This window comes from Nyctereutes procyonoides, unplaced genomic scaffold (genome assembly GCF_905146905.1).
Source record: "Nyctereutes procyonoides isolate TBG_1078 unplaced genomic scaffold, NYPRO_anot_genome, whole genome shotgun sequence".
Taxonomy (NCBI): Eukaryota; Metazoa; Chordata; class Mammalia; order Carnivora; family Canidae; genus Nyctereutes; species Nyctereutes procyonoides.
In genome coordinates this window covers 585,389-605,000 of record NW_026575048.1, presented here as the reverse complement: position 1 = coordinate 605,000, position 19,612 = coordinate 585,389, and the positions used below count along the sequence as shown (strand labels likewise).

Genomic DNA, 19,612 nt, shown 5'->3' with positions numbered 1-19,612 from the left:
CCCCGTGCCCCTGGCTCTTCCAACCCCTTGTCCCTCTTTCCCTGATTGGCATCAGTGTTGTCCCTTTGCTTCATCTTGAGGGAGCTCAGAAACCATCCCTGACATACGACTCTCTTCCAGCTCTTCCTGGAGTATCCGGCAGAGAATCTTTGGACATTTCAGAAATTTACTCAAGTGTTGTGACTTGACATGTTGAGAGCCAGGCTCCGTGAGTGTGCTCAGGCTTTCTGAGCGAAAGAAAGAGGAGAGGCAGCGGGGACCGGACACTGGACAGCAAGAGCGACACGTCAGGGACACCTGCAGACCTGCCTGCCTGGAGCCACCTGTCTCATCACAGGTGATGGGCCGCAGGCTGCGTCTCCACAGAGCCCTGTCTGCATGGTCAGCGGGGCACAGTCTCCCCCAGGCTGTATCCCCCCTCTGCTCAGACCTCTGTCCGTGTGGAATGCAGTGGCGCTCGGAAACTGGAGCCGAGATGTGCAGGGAGTCACGGCAAGTCTGTCTCAGGTTCAGAACCCTCGTGTTTCGTGTCACTGTAGCATAAATACAGACAATAAAAACTTAACATGTGGTTGCTACAGATTTTGGGGCTGAGCGGAATTGTTACTGGCAAATTGCCACCAGCTCCAGGCTACGACGTCCAAGGGCCGACCAAGTACCTGTACGTATTTCGGAATAAATTCACTTGCTGTATTTCATGTGGTGCTTTTGCAGTGAGAAGCTGCAGAATGCTAACAGCAAAGTTTATCTGTTAAATTGAAATGTTCTAGAGTTTCAAACACATTTCTGAATGTTCCAGTGCCGCTCCGCAATGCTCACCGCGGTCCCGTGGGCGTGCCGGCTGCCATCCACTGTCCGGCGCCCACGCTGCGGACACTGTCGGGAAAGGTAACAACACTCGTCAAGTCCCGTGCTGGCACACGGTCAGGTTCGGGTCACGGCCCACAGCCAACGAGTAGGAATTTATAGCTTATTCGTGAAGCTCCTCTTTTCCTGGTGTTTTTGCAGTAAAACTCCTTACTGTCTTATACAATCTTTCCAGTCCCCATTTAAAGGTAGACTTTTGTTATTTTGGATAATGCATGAGAACGATTTGTTTAAGCCCACATAACACCGTGTCTGGTGCGCGAGGAGGCTGCAAGTCACTGGCCCTACGGTACAAGTGAAAACCTGGTGCACACGGGCCGTAGGGAAGATCCAGGTCAGCTGGGCCCCCAACACGGCGCCTCGGAGGGGAGCCCACTGCCCCGACCTGCGCTGGCAGGAGGATGCGGACCGTCGGGAGCAAACTGTGGGGGGTCCGGGTGTGCGACCCCAAGAGGTCAAATCAGCAGGGCCCCCAGTCATGGGGTCAGGAAGGCCCCTCAACACTGCGAGGTTCCCCTGCAGGAGCCCAGCCAGGTTCCCATAGAAAACGACAGGGGACGTCCCCCCGGAGCCTTCTGGAACGCCCCAGAGCACAGCTCTTCCCGGACACCTGGGGGGCCACTGAGCCAGGGCCACTGCTGCTGGGACCCCCTCTACCCTGGCAGGGGAAGCACCCAACTCCAGTCCCCAGCTGCCCTGTCCCACCTAAGCGGGGAGACACCCAAGAGCGTCCCCTGAGGGACCAAGATGTTGTTACAGGACCACAGACCGTCATCCACCACGGGACAAGGGACAACTCACACCTGCTGCTTCTACCCGGAGCATCAGTCCAGGGGTCGAGACTTACTGCCAAGACAACGGCTCCCCGGCCTGTTGGCTCCCAGGAAGGACCCCAGGATAGATACTCAGTGGTCCACGCACACACGGGGATGGGTACTCTGTGGCCCATGCACACCCCGAGAGGCGTGATGCCAGGCGTGGTGAAGCAGAGGTGGGTGCAGGTGAGATGCTCCCAGACCTGAGTGCACTTCCAGGATTTTGTCAGGACAACTCCCACGTAAATCTCCGTTTAATACAAGCCTGTCCCGGGAGCATTTACTTCACTCTGATTTTACAGGTGATATTTAGTTCTGACAGTTGAGGTCACCAGGGACATTTAAACTTAATGACGACATTAGGAGGCAGGCACATCAGTGAACTCGCGCTATCCTCAGATTGAATATTTATAAATACCTCGGCCTTCGCCTTTTAGTTTTCCACGGGCATTACTAGGACGGGACTCCCCAGGTGAGCCGGGAGGGTTAGGGCGGGTTGTGGGAGCCGCTCCGGGACGGGTGCGGGAGCAATGCCTGGGAGCACGTCCCCCTCCACCCCTGAGCTGCCTCCCCGATGCAGTGACAGGTGGGTCCACACGGGGCCAGATGCCCGACATGTCCCGCTCTGTGAGTGGCTGAAGCTCCCTGGCCTGACAAGGGCTCATGTGGAGCTCAGAGCCACGGGGCCCCCAGACTCCTCCAGAGATGGCGGGGTGCTCCTGAGCGCCACGCCAGAACCAATTGTCTACACAACTGAATCTCCCCTCAATCAGGACTCATTAACACAGATGCACCCCCGAGGCCTGTCCTGTAGAATGAAAACGGTCTCACCTCCCCTGACCCCGCTGCCCCTCAGGTGAGCGGCCCCTCCCCTGGGAACCCAAGCGTCCTTACCAGCGGCGTGCTGAACACGTGCAGGGACGAGCCTTTCAGCACTAGGAACTTGGAGCAGCAGGTCTGGCAGGAGCCTGTGTCTTCGAGTCTCTCGATGACCCACCCCATGTGCACAACCTGCAGACGGAAACCTCTGAGATTAGACCCAAGCCCTAGCAGGTGCATCACGATCCCAGGGACTGGGGAGGTCATCCCTATAGCAGGTGCGTCCCTGTCCCGGGAGCTGGGGGGCCTCCCTGTAGCAGGTGCATCACTGTCCCAGGAACTGGAGGGGCCATTCCTGTAGCAGGCGGGTCACTGTCCTGGGGGCTCGGGTGGGGGATATCATCCTGCCTCTGCGGTTTGCAGGACAGTTCCCACACGTGGTGAAAGATGTCCTGGTCAAGATGAAAATGGAAACTCACAGAAAGAAATTTCATAAAACTCTGACTATTAATCCTCTAAAATGCCTATAAACTACGTGAACTTAATGAAATTCCATATGTAATTGACTTCGGCCTCGATCAATTAGCAGAGATAAGTTAGAGCTTAGCTGTTATTGGAAACGTTGCCTGCTTTATGAAATCTTTTTTAGGTATATGTAGTTCATAAATAATCTTAAGGTCACCTAATTTTATGTTTTACATTATGACTTTTCTAATGGCTTATTATGTTTCCAAGAAACATATATTATATTTTTATGAACACCTACCTGATCACATCACTATGATTAAAGTAAGAGAACACGACCATTATAACAAATGAGCATATTTTCATTTATCTCTTCTGATGTCATTTCCATAGGAAAGCCCTTTTTTTCCCACTTGAATGAGTCAAGATAATTGGTTAAGTGTACATCGGATGATGCTGTACAGCTGGTCCTTTACAGAAAAAAGCCCACGTTACCTGAGATTTGGGTTCCTTTTGGATTTGGTGAATAAGGTGTTCACAGTTCTCTTTAACTCAAGTTTCCCAGATGAAATTTCATTTGGAAATGTACAGAGCTATTTGCTATTTTAGCAGGGAACATGTGTTCTGGTTCACCCAGGGAATTTTTTTTTCACATTTCAATAATTTTTATTATTTTTTTTAATTTTTATTAATTTTTTATTTATTTATGATAGTCACAGAGAGAGAGAGAGGCAGAGACACAGGCAGAGGGAGAAGCAGGCTCCATGCACCGGGAGCCCGATGTGGGATTCGATCCCCGGTCTCCAGGATCGCGCCCTGGGCCAAAGGCAGGCGCCAAACCGCTGCGCCACCCAGGGATCCCTTTTATTAATATTTTATCAACATTCTGTGACTTTTTTTAGTTACAGGTCACAATATGATTTTTATTTATTTTTTCTTTTCTTTTTTTTTTATTGGAGTTCAATTTGCCAACATATAGCCCAGGGAAATTTTAAATGTATGACTGTCCCTGTTAGGCTGGCCGTCATCCCAGAAGGGCCCGCCTCTGTTTGGATGGCAAACTATACAGTCATCTTATCACTAAATATCAGAGTCTAAAAAACAAAAAAAAAAAAAAAAAAAAAAACAACATCTATACTCCAGGCCTTTTCTATGATCTTCTAATTCTACTTTAGATTTGTTTTTTGCCAACTTCAGGGGTTCCTAAATACACTTATTTTTTCAAATATTATATATCCTTGCTACGTATCAAAATCAGGAATTAACTGCTTAGAATGAGAAAAGCATTACTTCTTGTTCTTAAAGGGCCCAATATCACTAAATTCCTATCACATAGACAAAATGTTTACTTCCTGGAAAAAAAGCGCGCTAGTCCCCTGCCAAGAGCACAGTGAGACACGGCAGGGGTGGTGCGGCAACAAACCCACGAGGTAACACCCATCTCTGATATTTCCTTCCCAATAAACTAACTCGAGCCCCTGAGAAGCCATAATGTAGAAATTTTAAGGTTGGAGAAAAGTGTTTAGGTTACGCATTAAAGCTTTGTGACCTTATGGAAGAGACTGCGGCTCAGATGTTACTCCAGCCAAACTGTCACCAGGAAAGGGCTTACCTGGGACCGGGACACAGGTGTTAATGACACGGGGCCACGGAGGAGCCTCGCACAAACACGGTTTGGTAAGTGATGACACCGCGCCAAGATGAAGCGAGAGCAAGATGATCCCACCGCGCCGCGGTCTCCCGCCCCGACCACCTCGTGTTCTCGGTTCTGGGGGTTTTGTTCCTTGGGGAGCTTTAAGTTGCTTCGAGCTCTGCTGAGACCCTAACCAGACAAGGCACGCGTGATGCCGGCCTGGAGCTGTTCCTCCGCGTATGGTCGAGCCCCGTGGAAGCTGCGGGCAGTGCACCTGCCCTCCCGTGAGGACCGCAGGGGCCCGCCACGGAGTCCGGGCAGCGTCCCACCCAGCGACAGAAATGCCCCGTTCCCAGGACACCGAGTGTCCCTCTGTCTGGCGGTGTCGTGAGAACCACCCCATGGGACGCGCTGCCGATCTTGACGTCCAGGATCAAGGTGAGGGGGACCGTTCCCGGAGGTGAGCGGACGGGCCCGGTCTGGTGTCCGGCCGATGCCAACCCGCCGGGGGAGGACACGCTCTGCACGTGGGCCGCGGGGCTCCGTCCCCCGTGGACGAGTCCACGAGAGCCTCCACCTTGGAGACACAGCGCAGAGCAAGACAGTGGCATTTGATGCAAGGACAGAGAGGAACCTTACTAATCTGGGGACGAGCTAGAACTTTTGCTGATGAACAGCCGAGCAGCCTCAGCTCCTGAATGCGGATTGGGCTGGTCACGATCGAGAAAAACATGACAAGAGGTAAAGGTGTGCTCAGTGGGGCGTCCTCCGTGTCCCTGCCGCTCACGGCCGCCGACTGGGAGGGCCGAGCTCCAGCAGCCCTGCTCCCGCCCCGCACACGCGGGCTCCCCGGGCTGCAGGCCTCCCGACCTCGGCCGGCTGTGTGAGGGCTGCACCCCACACCTGCCCAGGGGTGATGGGAACTCGCTGCCCATGCTCACAGCCCCAGCTGCACTTTCTCGGGAGGGACACGACCAACGGGATGGCTTCCAAGCTGCCTCCTCTGCTGCTCAAACTGCCTGGGCAGAGGGGTCACCCCTGCGAACCCACAGACTAGTGGGGGGACCCCGGATGGGGGAGGTGGCTCAGCCCTGTGAACCCACAGACTTGGGGGGGACCCCGGATTGGGGAGGTGGCTCAGCCCTGTGAACCTACAGACTAGTGGGGGGACCCCGGATCGGGGAGGTGGCTCAGCCCTGTGAACCCACAGACTTGGGGGACCCCGGATTGGGGAGGTGGCTCAGCCCTGCGAACCCACAGACTAGTGGGGGGAACCCCAGATCGGGGAGGCAGCTCAGCCCTGCGAACCCACAGACCTAGTGGGGACCCAAGATCGGGGAGTCGGCTCAGCCCTATGAACCCACAGACTTGGGGGGGACCCTGGATCGGGGAGGCGGTTCAGCCCTGTGAATCCACAGACCTAGTGGTGGGGACCCCGGATCGGGGAGGCAGCCCACCGTGGCTGGCTCTGCCCTGAGGACTGAGGGGTGGATCCCGGTCAGCAGGCCTGGGTCACTGCAGGGACGCTGCCTGCCCAGGGTACGGGCTCCCCCAACCCCCCACCATCTGCTGGTTAGAGGCCTCTCCGGGGCAGAGCTCTCCGGATGAGGAGGTGTCTGGAAGTCACACGAAGCCACATCACGCAGGTGTGTCCACAACAAGGAACACCCCTCGGCTTACCCGGTGCCCGCCTCCCCCCCAGACACACAGCCGCCCGGAGCCCGTGTCGCCTGGAGGGAGGACCAGGCCATTCCTCCTGCCCCGGGGGAAGGGCCCGACTCACCCCCCAAAGTCCCAAATCAAGTTCCAAAACCGGGAGGAGCTGCTTGTGGAGACTCGCGCATGCTCAGCGTGAAAACCGCAGGACCCACCTGGTCACAGGAGGAACAGCACTTGTTCGCCATCCTCACCTGCAGAGAGAGGGGGGCAAGGTGTCAGCGGGACGAGAACCGAAATGCCACGAGTGTCCCACCTGTCGGAGCCGCACGGGGCGTCCCTGGGAGCTCGTGCGTTCCACGGGGCATTTCTCACCCAAAAACCAAACCACGACGGCGGCAATCCTCACAACGGAAAGGAGGCCTAAGGTCAACTCGCTGAAATCATTCTGTGTCAGGTCAGCACGTTGCGTGAGTGAGGCTTTGGGACGGGAGATGCTTATGTGTCAACATCTGGAAAAATGGGGAAGGCGCCCGCTGCTCTGGGGATCCCAGGGGTTCCCCTTCCGCGAGCTCCTTCACTGAAGTGGCCCTGAGGTCCTGTGATGCAGCCGCGGCTGGGGGGGGGGGGGAGGCCCAGAAGTGACGCGCAGGGCGGGGGGCGGGGGTGGCTGGCTCTGGGGGCTACAGCGGTTCCCTCCTCTGGGCTCGGCCTGCGGGAGCGCCTAAGACTCGCCCGGCCCCGGGGCTGCCGCGGGCACCGGCACACGCACACCCACCTCCCCTGCTTGCTTTTCTCTTTGCTTTTAGTCCACCCAGATTCCTGCGGAATTTGAAATGTCAGGTCTGAACACTCGGGTCCTAGAGACGCGCCGGGCTGCGGAACCGAAGTCGAGCACTGAGCTGCTTCCCGGATACGGGAATGTGCTCGGTTAGCCCGTCTCACAGCTTCCGGGAAGCAGGGGGTGTGGAAGAGGGGGGACGGCGGGGCGGGGGATGGGGGCAGGTGCTGCTGAAGGGTGGGGATGGGCAGGGGGGTAGGGATGGGGGGGCAGGTGCTGCTGCAGGGTAGGGACGGGCAGGGGGTGGGGACGGGGGGGGGGCAGATGCTACTGCAGGGTGGGGACAGGCAGGGGGTGGGGACGGGGGGGCAGATGCTACTGCAGGGTGGGGACAGGCAGGGGGTGGGGACGGGGGCAGGTGCTGCTGCAGGGTGAGGATGCGCAGTGGGAGGGGCAGTGGGGTTTGGGGATGGGAAGGGGGGGTGGGGACGGGGGCAGGTGCTGCTGCAGGGTGGGGAAGGGCAGGGGGGTGGGGATGGGGGGGCAGATGCTGCAGGGTGAGGATACGCAGTGGGAGGGGGGCAGTGGGGTTGGGGACGGGGGTTGGGGAAGGGGGGGTGGGGATGGGGGCAGGTGCTGCTGCAGGGTGAGGAGGGGCAGCGGGGGGGTTTCGACGGTGTGCTGAAGACAACTACACGCTTCCCTATTAATCTTATAACTATTTTAGGGTCCATCATAAATAACGAAAGCATCACACTATTTCGTGGACGAAGCGCGGAGGCCTAAGTCACGGGGCGTCTGCTCACACTCTGCAGCGTCAGGTCCCTGATGTTCGCGGACACGGCTCTCAGCCAGGCGGCGCCCTCCCGGGCCGAGCGGAACTGCAGGGTCCCCGTGCTGACCCCGTCCAGAGCCAGCACCTCAAACGCGCTGCACCTGCGGGAAGAGGGAGCCACGGTGTGCACACGGCCCGAGGGGGGCCACGCCCACGGCACCTGCAGCGCGGCCCGGGGCCCACGGGAGCCGCGGCCACGCGACCAGCACGTACGGCCCCCAAAATTAGGTTCCCAGCTTTGAAACCAGCCCTAAAGGCCATCTCCAATTCAATTAAAAAGTACGAGAGCGAAGCGGTGTAGGAAGTAACCGTGAGTCGTGGTCTCGGGGTCCTCAGGGTCCTCGGGAACCGCGGCGCCAGGAGCCCCCTGCAACGACCCGGCAGGCAGGCCTCGGCGTGCTTGGCACCACGGGACTTCACCGCGCACACGGCCTCTGATTTACGACGCAGCACCCCACGGCCCTGTTCAGTCCTGACCGCGCAGCCTTCCTCAAAGGCTCCCCACGCGTAACTGCCGTGATTCGCGAGCTCCGGCCGCGATGCCCCGTGGGCACAACCCTGGGGACGGGTGACCTGAGTGCGGCCCTGACCCCGCAGGGCTGCTGTCCTCGTGGGAAGACACGCCGGCGCTCCAACCCCACCCGGGGAGGACACGGCCGTGTGCAAGCCGGGAGGAGGCCCCGAGCACCTCCAGCCCCACGGGACCCGCGCGGGGACGTCCGGCCCAGAACTCCGAGCACAGAAGCGTCTGCTGCCTACGCCCCGAGGGGGCCCGGGCTCTGCAGGCCCCGCCGGCCCACGCAGCTGCCACGGAAAGGGCCGCCCGGACACTTCCCGCATTCTCCGCGACAACACGGCGCATCAGTCCACACCACCCACCCTCACGTCCTTGCGCAGACGACGGCCAGACAGACGTGTCAGTCGAGAGTCTGACCCCACCCCCGAGCCACCTCCCGAGCGGACGGTCCTCCCCTGCAGCCCAGGACACACGCCGACCCCGCGTCCTCTGTCCCCCCTCCCTCTCCTTCCCCTCCCAGGCCCGACCTCTGACCACGTCCACCCCAGTCCCGACCACACGACCTCTGTCCCCCCATCCTCTACTCTCCCAAGGCCGGACCCCTAACCATGTCCACATGACCTCCGTCCCCCTCCCCTCCTCCTTTCCCCCTCCCAGGCCCTGTCCACCCCCAGTCCCGGCCCCACCCCCTCTCCCTCCCCCCCCCGTCCCCTCCCACTGCCCCGCGCAGAACGGCCACACGGCTCTGCAGTCAGAGCATCTGCTCAGCCTTTTCAGGATTCTGTCCCGATGGCCACGGCCGCCGTCGCAGCAAACACCCACAGACACCGCGGCCCGTGGGCTCGGCGCTCCGGGGCACCCCATCCCGGGTTTCGGGGATCAGCAGTAAGGGCTTCCCCGGGGACAAAGCAGGCCACGTGCAGAAACTGTCGTGGACGGGAGGGGAGGACCGGCCCCACCAAGGGTTACCGGGGGGCTCGCCGCCGCCTCTCGGGGACCCGGGGTGGGACCCGGGGGGGAGGACGCCCGCATGCGCCGCGGCCCCTGCAGAACTGGAGGCCCTCAGGCCGTGAGGCTGACGCACAGGCCGTGGGTTCCTTCTGCTCGTGACGGAGCTTGGAGCGTCCACCCGAGATGAGAAGACGCCATGCGCAGGCCTGTTTGTTGACCCTTCCCAGGGTGCAGCGTCGGGGACCGCGTCCCCTCCCAGGGTGCAGCATCGGGACCGCATCCCCTCCCAGGGTGCAGCATCGGGACCGCGTCCCCTCCCAGCGGGGCAGCTGACAAGCCTGGTGACTGGCTTCGGCCCCAACCCCGTCCCTCCAGATCCCGTGCTCTGGACGATGAGCCACCTGACCGCCTAAACCACAGTCAAGGTCCACGTTTCCGTCCACAAACAGAAGCAGCCTCAGCGTGGGCTCCGTCCGGCCTCTTGCACACGTATCGCTGCTCCACCCTTGCTCTACACGCCCCCACGCGGTCCCCGCAGGGACAGGGACAGGGAGACGGCGCCGATGGGGTAACGCACGTGCCCGAGGCCACAAGACACTGCAAAGGGGCGAGCACGCGGGGGTATGAGGCGCACACACACATGCACACACGGGCACACACGCGGGCACACGCACACACAGAGCCCCGTCTCGGCTTCTACGAGCTCGCTTCTCACGGCAGCACGCCACCACGCGGATAGTGTCATTTGCACGTTTGAACTGCACTGGTTGCAGCCCTACGGGCCACACTACATGTGCGTGTCTGCTGCCCGGGCCCCTGAACCTGCTGGGCCCGCCCCAGGCACCAGGACACTGAGCCCTGCAGGTTCTCCCCCGGGACGCAGACACCGCCTTGGGCCCGGCGCTCGCCGGAGCCGCCACGGAGCCTGAGGCCGGCCAGGGGCTGCGCCGAGGGTCTTGCCTTCCTGCACGGGATCGGAGACGCGAGTGGGGGGCCACATGCTCCTGCCAGCTCCGCCTGCGGACCCCTCTGCAGCCTCCCCACAAGCCGCACCAGGAGGCACCTCGGGAACCTGAGACCCCGAGTGCCCTGGGCCCGCCTGTCCCCCAGTTCCAGCCACATCCCACACGGGCCGCTCCCCGCACCGAGATGCCCACGGCCCTCCGCTCGACCGCGCCCGGCCCACAGGCCCCACAGGCCGCGCCTTCTGGGGTCCCGACCACAGACAACGAGCTACAGACGAGTCCTGTCCCGGCAGGAACGCTCAGGGCAGACCAACCTTTCCAAAACAGGTCAGAGTGCTCAGCAGGATCGCCGTGGGCGCAGCGTCACTCCTCAAAACGTGCTTCTGTGCAGCGTGTCGGCCCCACGCAGGACGCCGGGAAGCCCGTCTGGCTGCTAATGGGTGTTTTCTTTTTTTTTTTTTTTAAGATTTATTTTTATTGGGGATCCCTGGGTGGCGCAGCGGTTTGGCGCCTGCCTTTGGCCCAGGGCGCGATCCTGGAGACCCGGGATCGAATCCCACGTCGGGCTCCCGGTGCATGGAGCCTGCTTCTCCCTCTGCCTGTGTCTCTGCCTCTCTCTTTCTCTCTCTCTGTGACTATCATAAATAAATAAATAAAAATTAAAAAAAAAGATCAGGCCCTGGGCCAAAGGCAGGCGCCAAACCGCTGCGCCACCCAGGGATCCCCATGACGGGCGCTTTCTTGTAGGATAAGGTCACCTCCCACGGAGAAGACTGGCATCTTGCTGTACAAGGCAAGACCGTTTCACGGTTCTTCTCTTTTGCTTTTAAAAGATTTTATGTATTTGCTAGAGAGAGAGCGCGAGTGAGCGCGGGGGGAGGAGCACAGGGGGAGGGGATCTCCCACAGACCCGCGGAGCGTGCAGCTGGGTGTCCCGGGGACTCGATCCCACGACCTGGGCCGAAACCAGGAGTCAGATGCTCAACTGCCTGAGCCCCCCGGAGCCCCTCCGCTGTGGCCTTCAAAACACAAGTGGGACAAAGGGCCCGAGGCTCCCTCCTCCTGCTGCGCCTCCTGCGCGCCCACATCTCGGGAAGCGAGGCCACAGCTGCCTCCTTCTGCGGCCAGCACCCACGCACACGCACGAAGAGGCGGTGCAAGTGGGAGCAAGAAGCCGGCCTGGCGGCGGGGGCGGGGGACCCGTCGCGGACCGTCCGACGCTGCTCTTGGGTGATGGTCACTCGGAGTGAGACCGGCCTCCCTGGGAGGCTTCTTGGTCCACAGAACCAGGAACCCACCAGTGTCCGCTGCACTTCAAAGCTTCTTCAGACCCACACAAAACCCCGGGAAGAGGGAACACGGACATCTTCTCTGCTGTCCTGCGCGGGCCACGAGCACGAGCCCAGAAACAGCCTCACAGGGCGAGGCCACGGGGCCCTGGGAGACCCTACCCTGACCCCACACAGGCTCCTTCCTGTCGGCCGTGTCCCCGGGGTCAGGCAGCGTGTCCACCCCTGGGAGCCCCTACCCTGACCCCACACGAGGGCTCCTTCCCGTGTCCCCGGGGTCAGGCGGCGTGTCCCCCCGGGAGCCCCTATCTTGACCCCACACGAGGGCTCCTTCCTGTGGGCCATGTCCCCCAGGGTCAGGCGGCGTGTCCACCCCCCGGGAGCCCCTACCCTGACCCCACACGAGGGCTCCTTCCCATGTCCCCGGGGTCAGGCAGCGTGTCCACCCCTGGGAGCCCCTACCCTGACCCCACACGAGGGCTCCTTCCCATGTCCCCGGGGTCAGGCAGCGTGTCCACCCCCCGGGAGCCCCTACCCTGACCCCACACGAGGGCTCCTTCCCATGTCCCCGGGGTCAGGCAGCGTGTCCACCCCTGGGAGCCCCTACCCTGACCCCACACGAGGGCTCCTTCCCATGTCCCCGGGGTCAGGCAGCGTGTCCACCCCCCGGGAGCCCCTACCCTGACCCCACACGAGGGCTCCTTCCCATGTCCCCGGGGTCAGGCAGCGTGTCCACCCCTGGGAGCCCCTACCCTGACCCCACACGAGGGCTCCTTCCCATGTCCCCAGGGTCAGGTGGCGTGTCCACCCCTGGGAGCCCCTACCCTGACCCCACACGAGGGCTCCTTCCCATGTCCCCCAGGGTCAGGCGGCGTGTCCACCCCCCGGGAGCCCCTACCTTGACCCCACACGAGGGCTCCTTCCCGTGTCCCCGGGGTCAGGCGGCGTGTCCCCCCGGGAGCCCCTATCTTGACCCCACACAAGGGCTCCTTCCTGTGGGCCATGTCCCCCAGGGTCAGTCGGCGTGTCCACCCCCCGGGAGCCCCTACCCTGACCCCACACGAGGGCTCCTTCCCGTGTCCCCGGGGTCAGGCAGCGTGTCCACCCCTGGGAGCCCCTACCCTGACCCCACACAAGGGCTCCTTCCCATGTCCCCAGGGTCAGGTGGCGTGTCCACCCCTGGGAGCCCCTACCCTGACCCCACACGAGGGCTCCTTCCCATGTCCCCCAGGGTCAGGCGGCGTGTCCACCCCCCGGGAGCCCCTACCTTGACCCCACACGAGGGCTCCTTCCCGTGTCCCCGGGGTCAGGCGGCGTGTCCCCCCGGGAGCCCCTATCTTGACCCCACACGAGGGCTCCTTCCTGTGGGCCATGTCCCCCAGGGTCAGTCGGCGTGTCCACCCCCCGGGAGCCCCTACCCTGACCCCACACGAGGGCTCCTTCCCGTGTCCCCGGGGTCAGGCAGCGTGTCCACCCCTGGGAGCCCCTACCCTGACCCCACACAAGGGCTCCTTCCCATGTCCCCAGGGTCAGGCGGCGTGTCCACCCCAGGGAGCCCATGCACAACGCGCCTGGTCTGCAGCGGCCTCAGGAAGCGTCCTCGCCGTGGGGATGGCCTGGGACGGTCGTGCGGCTCCTCCTGCCTCCACCTTCTCCCCCCGCCCCCGAGCACACAGCCCACCCAGGTCCGGGTCCTGGAGTCCCGAACCGGCCTCCTTCCTGGTGCCAGGCGGAAGCACGAGCAAGCCCAGACCAGGCCCATCGCCACAGGCGGGTCGGGTCTTCCCTTCCCCACGAGGCACAGCACGGCGGCCGGCCAGCGGGAGCTCGGGGACACTCAGCGGCCCTAGTTTCCCGGGAGCCCCGCGGTCACGGGCAGCGGTAGGCGGGGGTCCAAAGCCGCCGCCCCAGCCCGTCGGGCTCCGAACAACCAGCTGCAACCGAGCAGCAGGTCGTAAGAAGACCGCACGCGGGCATCTCTTAGGAGGGATCTGTGGCCACGGGAACCTCGACGGCTCGTTACACACGACGTCTGTACTGACCTGCCTACCTGTCGTCGTCATCTACCTGCAGACCATGTACCTGCGCATCCTTCGTCTGTCGCCGCTCTCTACCCGTCAATCTCTCCTCTGTCGATCCATCCATCGTCTATCTCCACCATCCGCCACCTCCGCCTCCACGCTCTATCACGTCTTACTCGCCACCTACCTGGGTACCTACCGCGGAGCTCTGGTCTCTGTCCCCGTGTGTCCCCAGCCTCTGTACCGTCGCTTCTCACCTCTCACCTCCTACTGACCATCCGTCGTCTCTATCCAGGTTTCCCTCCCTCTTCCCACCCTCCTAACTTTTCACGGCTGCTGACCTTTTCCGAAGACGGCCACACATTTAACACTCGAACCTCCAGTTGGGGTTCATGCTATGGGGTCACAAGCGCCTTTCACGGATGTGCACACTCACTTTAAAACGCTGTGTGACTAACGTCGGTTATTACTGAGAATCGATTATAACCATCGGGAGCCTTATCAGACACACTTTCCCTTTCCCCGAAGGAAGAGAACCCAGGCCTCCCCTCTCCTCCACCTGACACCCGAGCACACACGAAGGCACACACAGCAGGTGCATATGCACACGGGTGTGCACACGGGCACACAGGCAGGCGTGTACACAGACAGGTGCGCACAGGGGCACACGCTCAGGCAGGTGTGCACAGGCACGTGCACATGGGCACACGCTCAGGCAGGCGTGTACACACACAGCTGTGCACACAGGCACACGCTTGGGCAGGCGTGTACACACAGGAATGGGCACACGGGCACATGCTCAAGTAGGTGTGTACACACACAGGTGCGCAAGGGGCACACGTTCAGGCAGGCGTGTACACATACAGGCACGCACACGGGCACACGCTCAGGCACACGTACACACACGGGTGCACACGGGCACAACCTCAGGCAGGTGTGTATACACAGGTGCAAACCCAGGCACACGCTCAGGCAGGTGTGTAAACAGAGGTGTGCACACGGACACACGCTCAGGCAGGCGTGTACACACAGGAATGGGCACACGGGCACATGCTCAGGCAGGTGTGCACACACACAGGTGTGCACACGGACACACGCTCAGGCAGGCATGTACACACGTGGGCATGCACGCACATTTTATCAAAGCCAACGCTCAATCTCAAAACAGCGAACTCTTCGGCTGCTGACACGCACGGCCCACGCGCTTCTCTGCACGCTCGTCTTACGACGGGAAGGACGTTCCGCAGGGGCTTCCCTGCCAGCCTTTCCAGGGGCCCCGGCAGCACAGCTACTCATTTGTCACGCTTCCGGGCAAGACAGCAAACGCTCTCCTTGCACAAAACACACCCCTCGCACACACAGGTTTGAAACGGATTAATTGACCGCGCTCCAAGTCCCATGGGCATCACGTGACGCGGATGCTGGCCTAGGCTCTCGCTTCACTGGTGTGGACGATGAGGCCCACAGGGTGTAGATGACTTTTCGGGACCCGTCTGCAGCTTGGCCTAGAATGCAGTCTTGTTCCCAGTCGAGCCCTGTGGACACTCACAAGTGGACATACGATTCCTTGTAATCGCTACGTTTGAGCAGAGCTACGAGGGTCACGTCAGCCCTTGACACAACCACTGCTCCTAGGAAAGCAGCTGCTGCTCGGATCACCGCTGGCTTCCATTCCATTCATCCATCTGCCCGGACACGGCCGCGGTCGGACGCTCGGGGCCCTCAGGGGCTCCTACGGACCGGCCAGCCGATGGGCTTCGTGAGCTTTCGCCCTTTCGGACCCGGGTCACACACCTTAACGTCTCCGCTCCAGCCTTGTGCCTTGAGATTCGAGCCATAGACAGAGGGACGGACAGCGTGTCTAGCCAGCGCTTCTCGTATTTTGGTTCGTCAGCTACGGGCGAGGAGGGTGACGATGGAGCCTGTGCAGAATGAGGAGAACCAACAGTGACAGAGTCAGTGAGGTGGCACCGGCTGCAGGCCCAACCCCGCGCCCCAGAAAACCCAGATCAGGTACATTTCAACTGTTACGGAATCGTGTGATAATTTCCTCAAAGATCTTGGAAGAAACAGGTGCACTTCCGTGAGCACTGAAACTGTTTCCTTAAACTATGGCACAAAAGAGAGAAAGGTCAAAGGGGAACTGATGGGGAGAGACTTCAGCTGGCGAGTGCTGAGTCCAGGGGGCCGGGGGACCCCCACTTCCAGCGTCACAGAAGAGTGACTCTGGGCCCGAGACAGAGACGGTGTCTTCTGGTCCTGGGCACCCCACAGAGCCCGGGACACACGGCCACAGTGTCCGTGGGTGACAGGCCGCCCTGTCCAGTGGGTGTGGGCACTGTGCGGGGCCGATGGGCCCAGAGAGCCGGCCACTCCTGCGCGGGGCCTGCAGACCCCAGGAGGCGGCCTGGGAAGTGTGGGACCTGTGCAAACAGGCTTGGGGCCCGACCCCACGTGGCAGGTGCCCGCTAGCAGCAGAATCACCAGTGGGCTCTAGGCAAGAGGACCCCAAGGTTCCCGTCTGGGTTCTGGGGGGGGGGTGACAGGGACTGATCCGTCTTCACCGCGGAGCCCACAGCCCGGAAGAAGAAAGCAGCCCTGGGCAGGGGCGAGGGTCACGGCAGTGCCTGACCCAGCGCAGTGGCTCCAAATGCCAACGACAGACCCCCGAGTTCCCTGCTGTTCTCTTTCACATAAGAAGCCGACCCCAGGTCTCCCTGATGCTCCGCTGATAGATCAGGGGCTCTTCTGAGGTGTCCCAACGCCCCCTCCCAGACCAGGGCAGGAGACCCCGTGGAGGAGAAGGAGCCCACCGGGTGCGTCCCTACGGCGTCTGTGCCCTGCTCCTGCCCCAGGACGTCCAGCGACTCGTCCTCTGCGGTGCCACCTGGAGACCCGAGGAGGGCGTCCCAGGGAAACAGAGTCAAGGACCCAGCCCCGCAGGAAAGCCTGCCCCTGTCTCTCTACGAGAACCGCACGCAGACTGAGTCCAGGTGGACCTTCTGGAGCCTCTGACGTCGGGAAGCTCACGTGAGCAGTGTGAGCAGGTCCCCCCCAGGAAGCTCTCCTCCTGCACAAAGCTGACCTCCTCCACTCTGATTTCCACCCCAGACCTCAGCCTGGTTGCTTCCAGAAGCAATGAGGGTGTTCCCACCCGCGGAACTGAAGTGCCAAGGGCCACACCGGCCAGCGCTTCGCCACTGACACGCCGGGTGCTGCCGCCGACCGTGGGAGACCCCGACTGTGGGAGACCCCGACCTCGGGAGGGGAACGCAAAGCAGGCCCTCCTCCGTTTCCTTTATGCTGCGGCCGAGTTGCCGAAGGGCTAAGGAAGAACAGGCCGTTGTGGCTCACTTGTGCGAGACTGACCATGTCGCAGGGCCTTCCCAGGAGCGGCCTCGGTGACCACGAGGTGGACCCTGAGCCCGGCTGGGGCCGCGGAGCTGCGGTGCGTGGCCCGCGGGGCAGCGGCCGGGAAGGGGACACCGTGTCAGGGCGGGTGGGCACATCCCCTCTGCCGGGCAGTCCCCATGGTGACACATTCACACACCTTCCCTGTTTCCCCAAAATGCCACACGATGGAGACTCAAGCAAAACCAAGAACTTTTAAGACAAGATTTATACAATTTGGGGAAATGAATAAATGCAGATGAGAGAAGAAACCTCCAAATCTGTCACCACAGAGTGAGAGGGGGCACGCTGCGTGTCACCTCTTCTCTGCAGACACACACACACGGCCACACGCACGGCCACATGCACGGCCACGCACACGCACGGGCACACGCACGCACGGGCACACGCGAGGCTGACGACCACCACCGCAGGCCACAGGCTCTGAGCACAGGAGAGACAGGACCACACCCTCGAAGTCCAGGAAATACAAAACCCAAACAGAAGGACATGGGTCCAAACCTCATCATCCACCCGTGTATTTCCCAACGCTCCTTCCCTCGTTCTCCAAAACCTAGTTAGGGTCCTACCGCACGTAGCCATCACCAAGGGTGGTACCAAAGGAACCTTTATGGGTCACAGTTGACACAAAGCGGGCCTTGAAGACCGACCTCTGCGCCCGGAGGCAGAGCACCTTCTGTTTAACAGAAACTCTGCTTCTGGAGCGTGACAGGGATGTGTCCCGCTTATTCCCTGCGTGGGGAGAACCTCCTCTTGCTCAGTAACTCCCTTGGAATCGTGTCTATACTTAAATATCACTTAGCGATTATTAGCATTTGATGGAAGAGAACACAGGTTCACACGCTTTACGGGATTCCCTGACACGACTGAAGCTCCAGCCAGGAAGCAGAGTAAGGGCTGGGCCGAGAGGCTGACGGCCTGTCAGGAACGCGCACCGCCCGAGGACAGGACGGAGAACGCTGCCGAATCGAGCCCCCGCAGAGGCTGCTGCCTGTCGGCCGCAATCCCTAATCTGCCCGAGCACGGGAGCTGAGCACGGGAGGGCACATCTCCAGGCTCTGCTGCACCACCCCGCCAACGCCAGCCCTCGCCTCCGTGATACGCCTGAACACGTATGTACGTCATTATTATTATTTTTTAAAGGTTCTATTTATTCAGGAGACACACGCACACACACAGAGGCAGAGACACAGGCAGAGGGAGAAGCAGGCTCCATGCAGGGAGCCCGACGCGGGACTCGATCCCTGGTCTCCAGGATCACGCCCTAGGCCGAAGGCAGCACCACCGCTGAGCCACCTGGGCTGCCCTAAGTCATTATTTTTTAACAAAAGAAAATATTAGTTGCTTTAATACTTTACAGAAGATTTGAAAGCAACTTTTTAGGTATTGCTGTCACATTTCTACATTGGATGGCTCTGGACTCTGCAACTCATCCTTTTATTTTTTAACTGACTCCACTGAGGCACACACTTCCCACCACGGCACGTGCTGATGGACTTGCGCAGTTTGAGTTCTGACCAGCAGATAGGTAGGCCACAAGCCGCCAGAGTCTGTGGGAAACGGGATAGCTCCACCCCCTCCGTACGACCCCTGCCCCTCTGCACCCCCACCCCCAGCAGCAGACGCTCAGTGTGCCCGTTTGCAGGCAATCCTGCCCTCCAGCCCAGGCCGTCACCCATCTGACATCTGTCAAATCAGGTACGGTGGTTTGGATGCTTCTAGAACGTCTACAAATAGAGCCCTGCAGGAGGTGTGCACACTCGGCTCCATCCAGCAGGAAGTCTGAGATGCACCCACCGATCACGCATCGTCCTCAGGGAGCGGTACTCTGTTGTTTGCATGCACCTGCCGAGGGAGACCCGGCTGCTCCCCGCAGGAGGACGTTATGAACACATCCCCGTGCTGTCAGGTGCGTCTGGGGTCTGAAAGCTGCGCCAGGCTTGCATGGCTGGGATAAACCTCACTTGCCCAGGACACATTATCCCTCTGACCTTCTCGTATGTCGCATCCACATTCACGAGGGCTGTTGTCTGGGACGTTCATTACTCATCACGTCATTGGAAGGTTCCGGCCTCAGTATTTTCCTGGCCTCGCAGAGTGAGTGGGATGCGTGTCATCCTCCTCTCTCCTTTGGACGCCTTTGTGAAGGTCACAGATTATTCCTTTGATGGAATTCACCAATTGCAGAATTGTTGTGTTTATCATTCTCAACAGCCCATGGGGAGCCCCGCATGGGATCTCAGTGAATGCTCCGTGCTCGCCCTACAGGCTTTGGGGGTCATTCCCTCTGAAAGTCAAGTCAGGTTCCGGTTGGTGGCGTCCTTTATTGTCCTTACTCATGTTCTGTCTACATGTCCTACCAACTTCTGCACAAAAAGTACTAAAATCTCCAAATATGATGATGGGTTTGTCTAATTTTCATTTCTGCCAGTGTTGGGTTCATGTGTCTGGACGCTCTGTTATCAGGTGGATGCCATATTTAGAATTGTAATGTTTTCCTGATGAATTGATACTTTAATCACAATGAAATGTTCCTCTTTTTTCTGTACACTCCTTGTCTTGGAGACTTTGTCAGATATTAACAAAA

The 19,612-nt window shown here is 60.3% G+C and overlaps 1 protein-coding gene across 1 annotated transcript in view; it reads right to left on the bottom strand.

Moving 5' to 3' along the window:
- SNTG2 (syntrophin gamma 2) overlaps nt 1-19,612 on the bottom strand; it is a 131,388-nt gene that overhangs the window by 29,698 nt on the left and 82,078 nt on the right. The window contains exons 11-14 of the mRNA XM_055327689.1: nt 15,409-15,536; nt 7,843-7,972; nt 6,471-6,509; nt 2,577-2,693 (exon numbers count right to left, since the gene is read on the bottom strand). Of these exons, the coding sequence (XP_055183664.1) occupies nt 2,577-2,693; nt 6,471-6,509; nt 7,843-7,972; nt 15,409-15,536 (414 nt within the window). The remainder of the gene's footprint in view (nt 1-2,576; nt 2,694-6,470; nt 6,510-7,842; nt 7,973-15,408; nt 15,537-19,612) is intronic.